Below are 20,492 nucleotides of genomic sequence, written 5' to 3'. Positions count from 1 at the left end.
GTGCAAGATGCAATCACAATAATCAAATGGTATTTTCTGCTTTGTTCTGTATGGTTTTGTTTTTCTTTACAGCCAATTTCAGATTAAGAGACCATACTTTTTTTTTTTTTTTTTTTTTAATGATAACAAATGCAAGACACAGAGGTAAAATTAAAAAAAAGACTGAATGGGCACTCTTTTATTTTATGGTTTTCTTAACCTTGAAAGTTCTAGTAGGTATTTTTCTGGAACTAAAATAGTGTCAGGATGAGTCTAGCTTTATTTGTTTTCAATATTTATTACGAAATTTTAATGTAGTTATATATATCTTAAAAGGTTGTGAGAGCAAATACTAGCAGATTTTTTTTTTCTTTCTTTATAACAATGCAAAGTATTTTGGACCTGCTTTTTCCCCCTGGCACTGAGAAGTTCTCTCATTAAATTTACAGCCATGGGATCAAAGCCATTACAATGCCAAGTTCAGGATGAGAGTATATACACAACACCCACATATGTCAGCAGGATATAAACATGCATAACTAGGCTGTACATTACTTTTCTATTATTATTTGAGGTCAAGATTTACAGAGAGAGCTCTACTGTTGAGAGACCATTAAGATGTTTATCTCCTTAGAACATTTAAATGTCTTCAGACTATATGTATTATTTTGGACATACTAGCCAAATGTTCTCATTTCAACTCAATTTCATCCAAATCTGACTTTTTAATAAATAATACAGTTAATCAGGCTCCTAGTCTAAGGCAACCACCTCATCTAAAAAAATTATTATAGTAACAAGCCAGTAACAGTATTTGTTTTCCCTCCTTTAATACTTTGAAGCACCCAGAATTTTTCACTTTAACAATTACATTTTCCATTATATTAAAACATTACTGGGCTGAAAGAAGAAATGCACTCAATCAAACACTGGATCTGAAAGGAATTTAACGTTCCAAATAAAAGACAATATGAGTTGTTTATTTACCTGATAGGATTCTTAAGAAAGCCAATTTTCTTCTGTATAACTAGACTTTCCCCCTTGAAGTTCGGTAAACAGAGCACCTGTGCTGAACCCAGTGCTGAGCAGAAACCATCTCTTTGCGGAGTGGTTTCTAGTGCAAGTTCAGAGACTACCAACACTGCTGCAGGGAGCACTGACAGGTCTTTGGGGTGGGATTTGGGGGGACCCTTTCTTACAGTTTTTGTTTGGCCAGATCCACCAATTTTAACAGATAAGAAGAGCCATTCTCACTAGTCTAGTAGACATGGCCACTTACAGTTTAGTAGTGTTTCTCATTCTTCACTCCAGTTTACCTTCAGCATCTTGGCTTAGTTAAAAACAGTGTATCCGTCGAATTGTCTTTTCAGTATTTTTTTTTATTAGCTGTAATACATAGGGAATTACTTAGGTCACAGTTATCTTTGTTTTAACCATTAATAAACTATCAATAGGACACTATAGAAAATAAGTTATCGACATTTCAGTATTTACCATGGTACCCGTGCAAAACACATTCCACTTGTAATATGCAAGTTTAGCTACAGTTACTCAGGGAAGTTTATAGAAAGCAGACATGATCCATGAAGATGTTTAAAAATCTAATCTTTATAGATTCAAAACTGTATAAAGCTTGGGGAGAAATTGCTAGGAAAAAAAAGCACTTTTATATTTTACCCTCTCCTTTAGTCCCTTAGATATGTAATCAGCTTATTTCATAGAGTATAAGGGAAGGATGAGGTTTCCAAATCAGCATTCTGATTTTTTAAAAAAGATCTTGATTTACTGTTCTTCATCAGTTGTGAATTACTGTACAATAATCCTAGTCGACCAGCCAATTTCACCATCTCTGTAGGAAAAAGTAGAATCAAAATAAAAAGGAACAATCCCTGCAAACTATCAATAGAACAATTTACTTTTTTTGTCATGAAAAAGTATCTAAATATTTCCTTCCTAAGATACTTGAATTCATTGTTCACTTTTGCAAATATTTCAGTGGAAAATACTTAAAATTGAAAAATACTCCCTCAGACCTCAGTAGTTTGAGAACTAACCAACACATTTGTTAAAATGAGTGGATTTTTTTATGGTATCTAAAAGTTTCCAGAGCTGGATAATTGGATTATTATTTTTTAAAGCCTCTAAAAAGATCACTTTCTTTTACTCTAAGACAACAAGTGGACACGTAAAGGACTAATTGCATTTAAATTCTTCCAACAGTTATAAAAGCTGTTATGTCTGAGGAGCTGCCATAAAACAACCACATCTTCACATTTATGCAGAATTCTCCTTTCTCCAAAGGACCAGGTATGAAACTTCCTACATTGCTCCGAAAAAAGGTTGCCTAACATGGGCTGAGTATTTTTTTTAACTTAATAAAATAAAGGGGTGATTTTTTTTAAAGAACTTTTTCAACATTTCTTCCCTTTTGATGAGTTAGATTTTGCAGTGTTATGACAGTGTTGACAGGCAAATTTCATGTGAGGTAGGTTATTATGACTTTAAACAGACCTAATGAGATAGAAAAGCTGTAATAATGGTAGTGTGATCTTTTCAATAAGTGATGGAATATGCTCTGATATAAACATACTCAATTATTTCAGCAGTTACCAAATCTGCCATTGATTTCAGTGAGCATTATTTTTTATTATTTCTAAATTTTTGTCTAATTTAGACAACTAAACCCAGTCAGACATGTAACTGCTCTGTGCTCGGCAGACATCTATCTTTTAGAATAGATGTTTACTCTTAACTACTCATGGTTTATAACAGGCAGTTGCAAGGCTAGTTTTCTATGACTATAAACATGGACTTTTACTAGAATCATTTAGCTTACATTGACAATTTTTTAACATTTTTTGTGTTTTTAATAGAAGTTGAACGAAAGTCAAAACACATCTTAATGTCTCTCATTAGGGTTCCTTATTGTTATTATAAATTAAATACGTAATGATTGTCAACACAAGTGCTCCCTGTCTGTCATTAGAGTGGGCATTATTTAAGACTTCCTGATTTATTATTAGTAATTTTCAGCAAATGCATTGTTTGGGGAACAGGTCAGCAGAAACAGTCTAGGAAATAACACTAGTCTGCTGTAGAGCGCAGATGCCCAGGCAGCAACGTAGTCTTCATACGCTCCGTCACCTGCGCTCTCCATCCCTGAGGAAAGATAGCCCCTCTCAGTGGGAATACATTTTAATTTTACTGCCAGCTCAGTACTTTATTGGAGTGAGAAACCAACGACGTGCTGATTAATTTCTGCCGACATCGTGACAGGTTTTGTTCACGTGCAGCCGTCTGGTTGGAATTGGGCTGAAACTACCCGTTCATTTCCACTATTTCCCCAGTCTGAAACCACGGGGCAGGCTGCAGTTCCTGCTAGTATTTGAGACAGGTTTTCTTTGTGTAGTATCATAGGTAATTCCAATACTATATATCCAAAAAAAGGAAATGATCATACACCTAATACATATCATGTTTCTCCTTACTTCATGAAAATATGATTTTTTCCCAATAGTTATTTTGCATATAATTTCTAATGCAAATTTAAAATGTCATATCTGGTTTTCTGCTCAGTCACATAGCTCACATACCTCTACCCTGAAAGTAGACTCTTAAAGCTACTACAGTAGCTTCACTTTTAAATAATAACACTGAAATGTACTTTTAGAAACTCTTTTTCACATTTCTCTAGGCTTGTTTGCCTAGAATAACTGTCATAGAATATATTACAGTAGATTTATATATCTTCTAGAATACCTACAGCAAAATTCATTAATTATTCTGGCAAATAAAACCTTTAATTACAGAATACAATGTCCATACATGGAACTATTCTGGAAAAGCTTGGTTTATCTAGTCAACTTCTTTATAAATAAAACCCTTGGTGGTAATCACTGAGGACTAGAAATATTTTCACAAGTTTCTATAAAAGAACAACTAGCTGCTAAATGAATCTTCCCAGTGCCGGTTCAAAGGATGACTCATCTGTTCAAATATACTTGTGGGAATGACAGTCAACATTCTTTGACTTGGACGTCTCACATACCTTTTTAGATAAAGTGTTTCAAGTTGTCTCCATTAAAAAAAAAAAAACAAAACAAAAAAACACCAGAAAATTTCAAAGATAAGACCTTAATCAAGAAACCTGTAATCTTGATGATAATAAGTTCCATGAATAAGGATATAAGAAAAAAATATTCCTTTACCAAAGATTAAAAAAAATAAATAAATAAAAGGAACATAATAGAAGCATTAGGTCCCCAGGAGCATTAACCATATTACCAAGCAGCCCAGAGACACTGAAGGCAGCGTCTGGTCTCATCTGGATATAACCCTGAACAACCTCATCTAACTTTGTAGTTGACCCTGCTATGAGCAAAGGGTAGGAACAAATGACCTCCAGAAGTGCCTCTAAGATGGTTTTAATTATTGCTAATAAGTAGTAATAAATGCTAGTAATACTACTTAATTGCTAATCTTCAGGCACTGTAAACATGTTCTTTATTGTTTTGGATGTCCATTAAAATCTCAGTTAAATGTAATCTAATTTAAAGGGTCAGGGATTTTTTAATTATTTTGCAGTAGGTCACAATCTCCATTTTAATAAGTTTGCTAAAATGAGAACAGATCTATAGCATTTATAGGATTAGTAAGAAATGATTTTTCTGTCATACAAGTAATGATTTTATTTGCACAGACAAGAGATTACTTGGGGACATTATCATCAGAATAAGATTATATAAGAAATATTATTGATTATATTTATCAGATTATATAAAATATCTGATTTCCTTGACTAACAGTTTACTAAATGACAGATATTCCAGAGGGTTAGTCCTAAGGCATTACAAAGCTTTCACACTACTGCTTTGACACTATTATTTTTACTTCTGGTAATATTTAGGCCATTTCAATTGAACACCTTCATGCATGTGAATGTTTGGAGTAGGTGTGCTACACGGTATTTGACAACAGAAATAGGATATTGGAAACTTCAGTCTGAACTGTTACAGGTTTTCTGCAACAACCCTGTTGTTGCACAGTGGCTCAGAGAAAACGGCTCAGGGGACGGCAGGACAATGTAGTCAATTAATATTGCTTTTCCTTTTTTAGCTCCGCATTTTTACATGTGTTCTTTAATGTCCAGTCCCTTTAAAATCTGTAGGTCAAGGTTCCTAAAACTACCAAAACTTTAACAGTGAATTATTGTATGTGCTTGAAACTTCTTTAACATAACCAGTCAGTGTTTCAGGAGGCGGAAGGTGGTGGCTCAGATGCAGGGAATTACAGTCTTTCAGTGGGTTAGGGTTATCGTGCCACCTCACTAAGTATGGCTTCTAGAGAGCTGTCATCATACGCTCTGACAATTGTGTTTGCACTTCCTATGTGTGGGAATTGGTGGATCTGACCAGTAGAGGCAGGGTATTTTCAATCAATACATAGTTTGCTTGAGAACCTACAAAACTGACTCAGATTTTCTTTCTTCTGTATTCTTGATTGATAAGGAAAAAGCACCAAAATGCAAGAATATGATGTAATGATGTGATTATATCACAACTTAACTGATGTAATTGCAGAAGACTACCTACCAGTAAATGGCACAGTGCAGGTCATCATCCTTTCCTTGAATTGTTCTCCATGTGGAGGACTTTTGGGACAGCCATACCCTCCCAGCTGATTTGTCTTTACCCTTGACAAATGGGTCAGAAGATACTGCAGAAAAAAAAAAAATCACGTCCTTCCTCCACATTAGATGTTTGAAGCCACAGTCTTTTTGTTGTAGCGTCCCTGCAGGTCTTCCACTAAGGTGGACATAACAGTGAAACACACCTTCTTTCAAAAGACCTAGAAGCCTAGAGCCTTAATGCCAATGAAGTTGTGACAACTGCAATCTACTCACTACCCAGCTGAGTTCCTTGTAGGTAGAAATATCTCTCTCCCCACTAATACCACTGCTATGTAGGCTGATGTGAGCATTAGGGATAGTTCTGTTCAGCTCAGAGAAGATGCAGCCACTGCAGTATTCAGATGATGAAAATGTTGTCCAAATCTGATGTTCAGACCTAGGCAGATGAAAACAGAGAAGAGATTATAACAGGAAAAAAAAAAAGAGTATAAATACCATTTCCCACATCAGGGCTCAAAGAAAAGCTTTCTTTCCTCCTCCTGCAACCCCATCCCCTTTACTTACTCAGCTCCAACACCTAGCACTGTTCTGCTAAGGATTATCACTCCCCACAACCCCAGCCCCAAAGCACGTTGACCAAAGGAGATGAAGCTCTAAAAAGACATAGCTCATTCTGTGACTGAGAGACAAAATGCTTCTACATGTAGGTTACACATTATGTAGAGCCTTTAAGAAATGTAGACATTTAGTGTTCTTACAAAAAAACTTAAGCTATAAAAAATATCAGTAGAGGTGATAGGAAATAGGTAAAACACACAAAACTCTGAGAGCAAAAGAAAAGGCCCGCTCTACTAGTAAACATATTTCTTCTGATAACAGAAATATAATTCAGTCATAAGGCCCTAAAACAGGATGTTACGGTAAGATACATGTCTTTGGTAAGAAATTCATATTTGTCTGATATTGTCATTTTATCTCTACAGTGCAGATTTAACAGAACATGTTTCTTTTTTGTTCATGGTGTTAAAATCACATATATTGGTCTAGGATATCTTCTCATCAAGAAAAATTATATTTTAAACCACAGAAGATAAATTGTTATGCACAGTATTTTATGTCCATTTGGTGTTTTGGGAATCATCAATTGCTTGTTTTCTTGTTCACTGTGAAGTCATGTACTGTTGAAGTGCAACCTAGACTATTCCAGTACTGGATGTTTGTAATCTATGTCTTTTGTCCATATGCTTGCCTGTTCGGAACAATATCACAGATGTAAATAACAAAACCTGATTTTTCCTGATGCATGCAGATCCTCCAAAGTTTGATAGGATATGGCCGAATATTTCTTCCCTTGAGGTTTCTAAACCAAACCAAGGTAGGATGCTGTAAAATTCCTAGTGGTCTAAAATTACTGAAATTGCTTTCAAGGAGTCCCACATGGTGGCAAAAGTAGTAACAATGATAATCCAACTCATTTTTCTTCTTGTGCTAAGTAATGCTATTCTGTGGGAAAACAGCTATAAAACAAACCTTACCTGAAAAGTCTTCCAACGCTCAGATTATGTACATCTACTGGAAAAGTAGATGCACGAGTTATAAGTACTGATATACAGAAAGCCCTAGATAATGTTTGACTTGTTTAGGCAGCAGTCTGTACTTTGAGTAAGTCTCGAGATTCTTGAGTGAGAAAGATTGTCATTGTCGACATCAAATCTATTTTTAATGTCTTTTTTTCCCACATGAGCTGAGCAGTATCCTCAGCTTGTGTGCCATCCACAACACAAGCAAGTTCTCTGCAGGATAGACTCATAGTTTCCTGCAATTGGAGTGCCACACAAAAAATTACTCGCTGACTGTGGCATGATGATTAGCATTGAAAGAGAAGGGAATGACTTTTGAAGATGACTTATAAAATAAGAGTAAGATTCTTTGTTATTTGAAGTTCCATTCAGCTATACTTCACATTTGAAAATGGTTGTTCATTTAAAAAATAATGTCCTTTTGTTCTTATTTACCACTCTTTGCTCACAAAAAACAATCTATGCAGAAATCTGGGCCATGGCTTGCTTTGACTGTTCAAAGGGTGTCCTTTCTTTGCTATAACATATACAGATGGAGAATAAAATTAAGGAAAAGGCAATCTAGAAAATAGCTACTAAACTGATCAAGATGTATTGGGAATCTGTTGGGGAATTACATTGGAAGGGCTGTAGTTAAATCCATTGATCACAATGACCAAATCAAAACATATGCACATACACATATAAAATCTACCATGTTATATATGTACAAGTTTCTAAGTGCCCAATAAAATAGAAAATAATAATTGCTCTGTGCTCTCTATAAGATTTAGCAATGTACTTTAGTTTGCATTATTCAAATATATTTTAAATTAACTATACCTCATGATACTTACCATTCCAATAACTTCATTTAGCCCATGCTATATTTTCCAGGCTTTTGCATGTGTTTCTTAAACAAACAAAAAAACCCAGCTTGATCCCTGCTCCTCTGCTCTCTGTCAGGAGTAGCCTACATTATTCACGGGAATTTTAAATTAAAACATTCCCAATGAAATGACACTTAGCATTTCTAATGGATTTCATAGCTTAATTATACTTGCCTGTGATCTAAGGCTTAACTTCATTGCAAAATACAGTATCTTGAAAAGCATAAAATTATTGAGTGTTTCTTCCCCAAAAATAAGCATTTTAGTAAATGTAGTTTTGATATTTTGTTAGGGAGCACAAAACACAAAAACTTAAAAGCATTTCTATTCAGATTATGCGTTTGCAGCATATTGTTATGGTGTTTAACATTAATTGTAGATTAAATACTTCAGTCAAGGACAGCATATGAAGAGAATAATTATAGAAATGTGCCTATACCTAATATTATTTCATTGTGTTTTCTTTGTTTATGCAATTAGGCCAGAATAAATATGCATGTAAATTTAATAAAACCCTTTGCAGACCACTCTGGCTACCATATAGTAATTGGTCATGGATTGGGAGAAATCGTCTAATAACGTCTAACATAAAACTGCTAAAACATGTAGATGTAAATTACATTCTCTTTATCTTGGATATTAAAGCTCAAATGATTCAATAGTTGATAGTATATAACTCATTTTCCCTAACTTTCACCCTTTCCTTACGAAACAATAACCATTATTAAAGTTAATTTAAAAGTTAGAAAATAAAGAGTTTTATGTTAATCTTTTGATTTGTTTCCTATATGGTACCTTTTCTAATTTACTGTTCATTTTATTACCTATCCAGTTGCTCCCAAATTAGCTATGTCAACTGTTTCTTCTGTTCAAGTTGCAAACCACAAGAGAGGTAGGAATTCTTGGATTCATACAGTGGTCCCATAGTGCTCTGTGTTGTGAAAACATTGCACTGTATGAATCTGGAATATCTGTGAAGTGTACCCGTCAGCTTACTGGTGAGGCATCTTCATTGACAGCAACAGAAGCATTAAGTCACATAAGCCATACAAAGAAAATAATAAATATGCTTCTTAGACAGTCACTGCTGTCATATAAAATGACATGGCATTTGGTTTTAAAGGAATCAAATATATGAATATGACCATTCAGATTGTCGCCTAAAAAGCAAAAGTTCACTAGAGTCTTGTTTTCCTTCCTGATATGCTTGTAAAAGAGGATACAGAAGCAGATTAGTCACGGGCAAACAGTACATGAAACATCAATTGTCCATATCCTCAAGAAGCATTTGTAAATGCCATGGAGTGTAATGCATAGTTATGTCTTTTAATGCATTCTAAGTGTGCCTTACATCTTCATTTTATTCTAAGAGTGTGCAAATTCAGAGTGTAGGCATTACATTTTGAACTGATGTTTAAGTGTTTTATCAAAATAATGGAATTATATGGGAATAATGAAGGATACCAATATTCTCTCTGACGTACAGGCAACCTGTTTCATTTGCATACCTATCATTCACAATTTGAACCCTGAGATCTTAATGTTTTTCCTCATCAATTTTTCTGTAAAGAGTATGTATGAAGGTGTTTTGTCTTTCTGTAGCTATTGTGAATGTCTCATTGTTCATGAAATACGTATTAACAAGGAATAGGGATGTTAACACGTTTGAACTTAGTTTGACCCATTTGATGAGATCATGATATCAAGCCATACTGTTTGTTATGAAGCAGGTCATTTCTAAGGTTACAATAAAATCTCCTTTGTTTGCCTTTTGTTAGTGTATAAAGAAAGAACACAGAGTTACTGGAAAATGAAAAAGAAAAACTACTTTAATGATTTCTGAATGCACTTTTCTTGAAATACTCTTTGTGCTTTTAATTAGAGAATGACATTGATAGCTGTCTCATGCATTACCTGTCTTATTTTAAAAATTATGCTTCCCTTCCATGTGTGTTTATGAGTTTTGTGTGATGATGTTTCATGTTTGATTGGTCACAGCTGAAGCTTCAGCTGAACCTCGTTCCCACAGCACAATAGTATGTTATCTCAAAGATGTAAATGCATAGCATTATAATGGGGAAAAAAAAGTATTCAATTAATAGAAACAAAACAATTAAATAATAACCCTCTTTATGAGCCTCCTTCAGTAGGTAATTTTATCACGCTTTCTACAACAGGATTAAGATTGTTGCAACAGAATCACTGCATTGGAAATAGTCTTTAAAGTCTCATACAGCCAATCCTTCTGCGAGTTGGCAAGAGATTTGTCAATTCCTGAATCATCCAGAGACAATTATCGAATCTGACATGGCTATCTCTTCTCCCTTTTCCTTCACTTTAAACCTATCTAGCTATCTTTACCTCTCCTCTGAGGTTTTCTTTTCCAAACCATTTACTCCTTATCGTTATTCAGCTTTAAACTGTCTCCAGGTTATCTGTGTCTTTTCTTACTGAAAAGACAGTACTTACTGAAAGCAGCATTTTCTAGCACTGTAAGCTCATGTCATTTCGTTGTTAGTAAACCATTTGCAGCCTGTTTTCAATACTTCCCCCCCCCCCAATCTCTTTCAGTGATTGCTTGGCTTTGCCAGTGCATGGCAGCGGTTTGGCTGCTAAGCCTGAGACATGTGCCTAAGAACCTTAAACTGTGCTTCTGACAGTTCTAATAAGCAGGCTGCTTTTGGTCTTGGTGCGCTGGTTAAGGTGGACCACATGACGAGCTAGAAAGGCCATACTGCATTGATAAGTTTTAGCTTCTGAGATGGCATGATGCTGAATGTAATCCTACATATTACGTTTGACTGGTTTAGGGTAGCACCTCATGTGGCCTATGGAGAAAATAATTTCATTTTAATCACTTTACGCAGCTTTTTTTTATAAACACAGAGGGATATGAAAATGATCCACTGATCAGGCCAACAGCAGTATGCAAAATAAATTCGTATTACCACACTAGCAAAATGGGAGGGAAGAAGGAAAAATTAGCAAAAAAATTATTCAATCGTTACTTGCCGTGCCTTTTTTTTTCTCCTGTGCATCCCTGCAAAGGCATTCGGTCAGATGTTAGACTGTTTTTAGGTTAACTGAGGTTATTTCTATACCATGTAGCATTCACCAGTCTGATGATCAAGATTCCTAGAGCTTTCCCATATCTTAGTACAAGTGAACTCTGAGACAAAGCCTTTCATTCACACAGCACAGTTGTTACAAAAGAGCAGTACCCATAACAATGCAACCAGGTGTTATAATTGGTCTCACTGTTTACCTTTAATGCTGATGAGCCACATCTGAACTTGGGTAGTCCTTCTGTATATGTTTAGGAGCATGTGTGTACATCAGAATAAGTCCTTCGTAATTATTAGATGTTTCTTCAGTCCAAATCATAACTTGGAGCAAACCTTGTTACAAAGTGAATTACTTTATGTGAGCTTTTTCTCTTGTGCTTTTGTAATGGCTAATTATGTGTAGTAGTACTATTACTGAACGTCATATCACAATTTCAGAGTGGAAGTAGTGCAGTCATTCATTCACAGAATATTCTCAATTTCTTTCTGCTACTTTAAACACAAAAGATGATGTAGCCTAGTCTGATTCACTGTCACTTCTTTAGTCTGTGTATTTTTGAAACACAAAAATGTAGTATTCTGCTGCCTGTTACTGATTTGAAAAACAAGGTAAATTACTTCCTCTAAATTCACCTACAGTATAACTGTGTTTAGCCACAAGTCTGCCAGTACAGTATCGTCTCACCAAAACGAATTATCTAATGGCAGAAAAAGATAGGTCCTTTGTCAGACAGAAACTAAGACAGCATTGCTTCTGACCCTGAGATCCAGAAAGATCAGATTGCTTATCACTAGCCAGTCTTTCTTATTTTAAAAATCAAACACACAGAAACTTACAATCGTAATGATTTTTTCCTGTGACTCTTGTTTGCTCGTGGTAGTTTTCACTTTTAGATCTGTGGCCTCTGCCCCATGCAGGCAGTTTTCACTGGAGCAAGATGGATATACTAAGGGAGAAAAGCTGCTGAGATGCTGACTCATACTGACCAGCTGCAAAAGGCAACAGACATTAACACTTTTTTCCTCCCCACTCAATTATGTCAAATGGTAACATACTGAGACTGATACACCAAATGTTTTACTGTACTCCAGCACTTAGAGGCATCAAACTTACCAGATTGGCGTGAACCACAAAATAACAGTTTAGCAGTATAACATTGCAGAGAACAAGAACGCATATATGTTAACTGAATGTGCATATGTAAATTGAAGTAATGTTTCCTGGCAGCAGAAAGGCAGCTCTCAACATTGAAACGTGTTGTGCTAAGCGTTGTACAGTATAGGAAATACCTATTTATAGTCCACTGTAGTCCATCAGACAACAGCCAAAGAAACATATATGCATTAGGTGTGCATAATATACACATAAACATGTACCAGTATTGCTGTTTCTTTATAAAAATGCAGACAGGCACAAATACTGTATCTGATGCCCTATGCCAACCATCAGCAGCATATCATAAGAAAGGCAGCACAGGGGACCTGGCCCTTGTCATGTATGGAAACATTTTACACCCTCTGCTACAGCTTTATCTAATTACAGGCTAAGTTAACTTAAGACCTTGAAACCCTTCCAAGTCACTGCATCCAGTACTCCATTACTGTGGGAAACATACCATAATCTCTTTCACCAGTTAATAAACTACATCTCTAAAGCATCAGGTTTTTGCTGCAAATTGGAAGTGTTCAAGAACCTCAGTGCCCTTATGGCTAGATACCATCTCCAAATTTCCAGTTGAAATTTCTCAATGGCCAGTTAACACCCATTTGTTCCTGTGCCAGTGTTGTCCATTAGCGCAGATATTCACTTAGGATGGCAGAAGGCTATATCCTTGATGTATCTGTAGCTCAGTGATATCCCATCTTCAGTTTCCTAGTCTAAACAAGCCAAATTGTCCTAGTCTTCGGTTATTAAATAGGCTCTCTACTTCTCTGATCGTCCTAATAACATTTGCTGCATTCATTGTGGGCTCATAATCTTAGAGTTGAGTGATCATACTTGCACAAGCTTTCTACACAAAACATAGCTGTACCTTCAATAATGATATTGATACATTTCTAATTTCTGCTTCTCTCTGCATAAAACCAAGCATTGCTTGTGATTGAAGACTAAAAGGCATTCTATGTTTAACGAAGGGGTATCTAAAAAGAGGCTGTCATGCCAGCTGTGTTTCAGGTGGCTGCAGTAAGCATGCTTTCTATTCAGTACACGCTTCAGAATTTTCATGAACTTTTCTGGCCCAATTGTTTTTCATCTCAGAATATAAAAATGGGTTAATGCTTACCTCAGAAGTACAGTAGAAGCAGCTCTTAAATAAGACCTCTCTTCTTTCATTTTCTTCTTTGTTAATTGTTTTAGGAATTGCTAGCCAAAATTGTCAAACTAGAGATTTGTTTGGTCTTGAGTCTGGTTCCCAAGGTGCCTACTGCTTACCGTACCCTGCATTCAGTAGTATTTTTGAATACTCACTAGAAGAAAGCTTTTATTTTACTTACAGTTGTGGATTTAAGTATGATGAACGTTGACAATTTTGTCCACTGTATTTAATATTTTTAATAAGAGGAAGTTTTTTTCTCATGTCTTGATTTATACTCATCTCAAACATGCAAAAAGATGTGCATTTCTATCAGCGGAAACTGAGCCTCCAGTACCCCTGAAAGGTTTACAACTGCAAATGCTTCAGCTCCATCAGGTCTGCCAACAACAGCCAACCTTCAGCGTCATGCCATGGTCGCCAGGTCACGCTAACCTGCCTGAAACAAACTTCACTTTCATTGCAGATAACCATCTGCTGTTGTCCGTGTTACATTGATTAACATGTATGTGCCATTCATTCATACTTCTATCCATGGTTCATTTTTACTAAGCATGTAATGTGCGATTACTCTGCTGCCGTATACATTTTGTATACATTTCTGTTCTTCCTTGAAAGACTGTGAATGCTTCGGGCACTCCAACCGGTGCAGTTACATCGAGCTGCTCAATACGGTCATTTGCGTGAGCTGTAAGCACAACACTAGAGGTCAGCACTGTGAGTTATGCAGGCTGGGCTACTTCAGAAATGCTTCTGCAGAGCTGGACGATGAAAATGTGTGCATAGGTCAGTCCCGGGATAACTGCGGCTTTTCTTCTGTGCTTTTTCAGCTATACTGGCAGCTGCTAGGGTCCACTGCTGCTCACGTGACGGCTGAGCCAGAATGAGCTTTTTCAATGGATAAGAACATCTGTGTAGACTTTTCGTCTAATTTCCATTGCCCCTGTAGCCCCAAGGAGGTATTTCAAATGTCTCTGTGATGATGAACATCCCTGACTAAGGGTCCTGAAGCCCCTGAGAAACTGATTGTGCCATCCTTTTGCAGGAGGGAGCCACACTGCAGTTGTGCATGTGAAGACTGAAGGGTTGAGTCATGAATACCTGTTCTCAGTCTAACTTTCAGAATTACTAGTACAGAGTCTTGAATACTTGCTTGAGTAGTTGCCAGCTGCATCAATAGGACATGGGTAGTGGTGTTTATTAACACCCTTTATTTACTTAAATTTCATAAAAACATGTTGCAGCTAATTCTGCTCCCAGGCATAGGGCTGTAAAAGCCGTGTTATCTCCCCTCTCCTTACAGGAGAAACGGAAATTATGCCCATGTGGATAGGAGCAGCATTTTGTCGAATCAGTTTGACATGATGTCGTTTTAGAAATGGGTTTCCTAGGGAAAACAGTGCTTTTAGTCTTAGCATCTGCTATAAATACCCAAAATGCAGAATTGAAGGAAATGCTAGAACATAATTTAAAAAGATCTTTATCACAGTAAAAGAATATGGATTGTTCTCTCATCACCACAGACAGTACACATAGAAAAGTTAGGACACTTTAGGTGAAGGCTGAACGTAATCAATAAAGGAAGCCTCATACAATGGCCAGTAGTTAGCAGGTAGCCACAAAAGGCACTGTTCTAATAACAAACAGAGGTGGAAAACTTCATTACATCGTGTTTTTTATAAACATAAGCATCAGTAGAACCTGTTCTGGATTTTCATTGTGATTTTTTTTTCTTTACATTTTCGAGGAAGCAAAAAGAAAAGAGTAGAAAGGGTTTTTGCATGCCAAAATAGATGAGTGAATAAATTATATTTTAATATTCTTTATAATCCATTGCTGAGATTCAAGCCAGAAACTATTTAGGCTGTCGTTATTTGTTTCAGTCTGCAGCTTGACAGATTTACATTTTATTTCGTGATAAAGACGCAGATCCATCCACGCACTGCATTTCACGTGTCCCTTTAACTTTGCTTGGCAACACATTCAGAAAATGCATGATCCCCTTTGACATTAATTAGTCTAAGCTAATAAGAACTTTAGTAGGCAAGTCATGATTTTGTATGACTGTGCTGAGGAGATTAATCCAATCAAATGTTCTTGGAAAAAAACCACTGTCCTTCATATTTGTTTGATGCAAATGACGGACATTATCAGTATGACATCAGGGCTGTATAATTTCAGCTGCCTAAATAGGCCTAATGAATATGACACTAAATTACTCTATTTGGGATTTTTCATCAGCTCATTCAGTAAATTTTTTTCCCATGTGCACTGAAATGCTAAGACAGCAGCTGTAGCTACATAAGACAAGAAAGTTAATAAACCAGTAGTCAAAAATAAGTAAATTTTAAACTAATTTGAAAGTGATTTATTTAGAATGACTGTGGACTTAGAAATTTCCCAGACTCTGCAGAAATAAAATTTAAAAACCTCTCATTTAATGAGAGGTCTTAAATAAAATAAAAGACAATGTGATGCATTTGTTGATTTTCTCACCTTAATGCAAGCACCTATTCTTGGGGCCCGTGAGAATTGTACAATGTGAAATGACTATAGAATCAAACCCTGCCTTGCTACATATTACGTAATTTGTTTTAAATCAATAATACTCCTATTGGACTAAGATAGTTCTCAGGATCGTAGTGATCATACTACATACAAAATGTACGTATCCTAGCTGATTTGCCAACTTAAGAAAGACTTTCATACTATTTCTTGTTTAAAGTCAGGGAAGTTGATACCTAAGCGCTTTTTAGAAAACAGAGAGGTTTGTGCTTTAAGTGTTTTCCTGAACTGGGGCTCCTAAGATTTAATTCTGCAAAATGTAAAGTATTTTCATTTCTGAGAGAGTTGATGGATTCACCACCCTTCTCGGTCAAGCACAAAGAGTCTTGCTCTATTGGAAACGCTCATTTTTCTTTTCTCTGAGTTTAAAAGCAGTGTTTTGGGTTTTAAGTATGAATGGAATGTTGGCATGAACATTTTAATAAGCAGATTTCCAGTGGTGTGCAAATCTTATTCCCTTATGAAAGTTATTTTTCCAGCCTAATTTTTTCCTCTTCAGCCATATACATAGAAAAGTAAAAAATGTTTGGATAAGCTAGTTTAATGGCAGCTAACAGGGCTTTTGCTCTGATTTATCAAAACTACTTGTTTGATATATAGTTTTCATAAGTATATATGGTAAGTACATGGGTAACAAATCTGTGAATCTTAGCTGATACTAACTAAATGAAGAAAATGTAAAATGTTTCATTTTTAAAACTGACAAGTTAACAAAGAGTTGAAATACTGAGAAGGTTTTTACCAGTGAACCAAATGCAACGTGTTATACAGTGGGCTTAAATCTCATTTCATGATGCCCTTAATTTCTTTGGAAGCAAAATAAATTTTCTTTCCTAAAATGAAATATCAAAAATTTGTGGGTTTGTCAGCTAACTGCAAGATTACCTCATATGAGCAACTGCAGTTTCTAAATAAATCAAGGTATTTTAAAGTTAAAAATCATTCACTTGACATGCTTACAGTGAAAAAGAATTTAACAACTTGATGAGCTTTTTATTTTTACAAGGTCTTGATAAAGTCTTAATAACTCTTTATGTAACTAAATACACACACTGGCAAGCATGGAAACCACCATGTAGACCCAGAGTAATAAAATATTTCTTTTGTCTTACAGCATAAATACTGAAATGGTAATTATTGTCACACCTATTAGAAAACCAGCCTTCCAGTCACTTAGGCTTAAGCTTCAACTAACACCTGTGAGACCTTTAGAAACCCTAATGATATATGGTTAAGTGAACCCTGAGGATTGTCCTGTAGCCACTGTCAACCCAGACTGATAAAAGCAGCAATCCTGCAAGCTTCAGCCCATTTTCCCAACCTTCTTTTTTAGTTATTTTCATTGTGTTTTGTTGGCAACATCACGTTGATATAGAAACTCAGTGAACAGATGACTACTAGTGTCATCTTCCCGTCCTTCAGTCACCAGATGGAGGTTAGGAGGAAAATTACTCACCAGTTCACATATGCAGGGTTTTTTTCTCCCACCTGGGAACCTGATGTATGGTCTGCATATTAGGATGATCTGGGAATGTTAATTTAATTTCACTTAATGCCCTGTTGTAAGGTGTTGTAAGATGCCTGGAGATGTAAGGGCACTGCCTGCCTGCATGGGGCACACTAGAACTTGGGCTTTTGAGCTGAGATTTTTTAATGGTTAAGTATGTGGCAGGTCTAGGGAAGTCTTCCACAGCCTGTGATATTGCATTGGACAACAAGCTTGGATATTCAGTGGACCTTTGTAGGTTCTATATCTGTGGTATCAGCTGTGTATTGCAAAAGAAGGAGGCTATATTCAGTTACTAAAGGTTACTAGGTTTGTTTGGTGTTCTGATTTGATCTACTGCTTCTGTAAAAGGGCCTGGCTTAAAGTTTTGATCCCACTGTCTAGTTTCCCTTAAACAGCACGATATGGGCCTGTTGCTTTTTATGTATTTATATGACAGAGCTCAGGAGGAAAGCTTTCACTGATTCAGGGTCAGGTTCTTGTTCTCTGGAAAGTATAACATTATGTATCTATAAACATTTAACATCACAGGCCAGAGATTTGTTTCACAAACACTTGTTTATATCACTATAACTCCATTATGGTCCCATTAAGCTATTTTTAACATACAAGTACCGGGCCCTTTGTTTCTAATGTAACTCCAAGTGTTTCATCTTTCAAGGTTTTCTATAAACGCTTTTCAAGCAGATTTTACTTCCCGCATTTAATATGTATCTCAGTTCTATGCCTGTTTACATAAACATTTCATACATCTGATTAACATCAGAATTGCCAGCTTTTCAAATGGCACTCACTGTGCTATAATTCTCCTCTCCCAGAATTGCCAGCTTTTCAAATGGCACTCACTGTGCTATAATTCTCCTCAGCCTTGCACAGTATTTTTGGCATGTCAGTTTTCAACTTCATTAATGAATGTTGCTAGCTAATTGACTCTATTATTATTGTGGAACTCTGTTTGCCAAAGGTAACTCTTCTTCTACAGCATGCCAAATGCTCAAAGTGCCATCTGTAATTTATAGTTAATAAACACTGAGATAACAGATGACAAATGTCTTCCTGGTAATTTTTTTACTGTTACAGTTTTTCCATTGGATTTTTGTTTTTTAATATTTTACTTCCCAGTTCAACTCCATTTTGTCATTTACAATATCGCTGAGGTTTAGCGTAATACTAGGGAACAATTGCCAAAGGCAGTCATCAAAGTAGCACTGATTCACAGACATATAAAGCCAGACTCCCAGCAGGTTGCCCAAATTCAGGAATCGATTTGCGTGTCTTTTGCTTTCAACAGCAGCAGAGATCAGATGCTGCCAAAATGTGTTTGTGGTCTCAGTTGACAGTGGAGTTACTCTGGGTCTACATGGGTCTACATACAAATAAGATACAGCCCTTCATTTAAAAAATGAAAATAAAAAAAACCTGAAGAACCAGAGTGCCAAAAATGAGCTCTGCTAGCTACTGTCTTATCTTCTTTGTTCAGCTAGATGAAAGCTGAACACAGATATTGCAATTGTGTTAAAGAAAAGGGCTGTGAATGAACAACACAGTAAGTGTTGTGGGAGAAAAGGGGCTACCCCAGTCATTCTTTAATTACATGAACACACATGGAAAATAGACAGTGGGGAATGAACCTCATTGCATTTTCCATCTGCCCACTGGGAGGTGAGAGAAATGGAAATGGCAGCATAAAGCCAGCTCTGATAAGTTTTGCAGTACATTACTGCTCACCTCAAGCTTTTCATTGTGGACTGCGTAAAAGGTTTATTAATGTCGCTGATAAATACAGGCTCATCAATTTAATGGCAAATATCCACATAAATTATTATACTGCTCAAAACCATAAAGGAAGACTATCTTGGAAATAAGTAAAGTGCATTTATATAGCCCTGTAAAGACATTCAGAACTTCTGAAAATATTGAGTAATATAGAGAAGCCTATTTGAATAATGCAAAACATTTCACCCTGATGGCACATTGATATATCCATACTATACAAAGCTTTTCTAACGTTCATTAAATTGTCAAAAAACATTCTTACCAAAAGAGAATCTGTTACAATCACTTATCTTCGAAGAGCATGGTACCTTCTGCCTTTATATCTTTTCTGTTTACTTTTTCTCGTCACATCATAAAACGTCTCTTCCTGAAATGACATATGCAAACAAATAAATGGACCCATAGTAGTTATATTCACTACTCTAGCTACCCTTAACAGACAGTCTTCCTTTACCTTTAGCACTGGAAATGCACCCTCTATTGGTATTGAATGAATTATCACCATATGTAGACCTGAATCTAGTGTATGTGTGTTGTCTTGTTTCTGCAGACTGTTATTGTAACCCTTTTGGTTCAGTCCATGATCGCTGTAATGACAGAGGATTTTGTGAGTGTAAGGAGGGAACATCAGGGCCTAAATGTGATAAATGTCTGCCGGGATATATCTGGCACGGCTTGGGCTGTCAACGTAAGTAACTCTGAGAGTTGCCCCTCTCCTGCAACTTTGCTGCCTCTGCGTCTGTGTGCTGTCACGTGCAGCTACTTAAGAGCAGAAAATGAGTAAACTGCTCTAGGAGCTGTAAGAATGCCATAGGGCCTGAACCTTTTTGGAGACTCCCAGATGAGGACAGTAAATTGACTCTGCCATCCATTTATTTCAATATGATTTCAGTGTCCTTTCTCTTTCTCCTGCTAAAGCCTGGAGGAGCTCCTGCTGAAATATGTAAATATGCGTGTCCTGCCAACTGCGAAATAAGTTTTGTATACTAAAATGTCAGTACATTAACTCCAAATTTAAAATTCTTACTAAAAGACAAACGGTGATTTCTCTGCATGTCCACTTTTTTTCTGTACTAAACTTCAGCTTCTTGAGTAACTTAACTAGCTTTCATACCTTAAAACTACGTCCCTGGACAATAAAATTGCAAAACACTGGCTCATTGCCTGTTATAATTAGTGAAAACTAAAGATTAAAAAAAATGGAGGT

General features: G+C 36.2%; 1 protein-coding gene across 10 annotated transcripts in view; it reads left to right on the top strand.

Annotated features, from left to right (window-relative positions):
• Window positions 1-20,492, top strand: part of NTNG1 (netrin G1) — a 159,020-nt gene that overhangs the window by 111,085 nt on the left and 27,443 nt on the right. For 3 of the 10 annotated variants that reach the window (XM_014943551.1, XM_014943550.1, XM_014943552.1), the window contains exons 6-7: window positions 14,056-14,223; window positions 19,836-19,973. The exons of 1 other annotated variant lie outside the window; for it this stretch is intronic. In XM_014943551.1, the coding sequence (XP_014799037.1) occupies window positions 14,056-14,223; window positions 19,836-19,973 (306 nt within the window). Of the gene's footprint in view, window positions 1-6,917; window positions 6,984-8,889; window positions 8,950-14,055; window positions 14,224-19,835; window positions 19,974-20,492 lie in introns of all 10 variants that reach the window. 6 more of the 10 variants (XM_014943560.1, XM_014943554.1, XM_014943555.1 and 3 more) reach the window with 6 other exon arrangements.

This window comes from Calidris pugnax, unplaced genomic scaffold (genome assembly GCF_001431845.1).
Source record: "Calidris pugnax isolate Ruff unplaced genomic scaffold, ASM143184v1 scaffold63, whole genome shotgun sequence".
NCBI classification, from domain to species: domain Eukaryota; kingdom Metazoa; phylum Chordata; class Aves; order Charadriiformes; family Scolopacidae; genus Calidris; species Calidris pugnax.
This window is presented reverse-complemented; position numbering and strand designations above follow the sequence as displayed.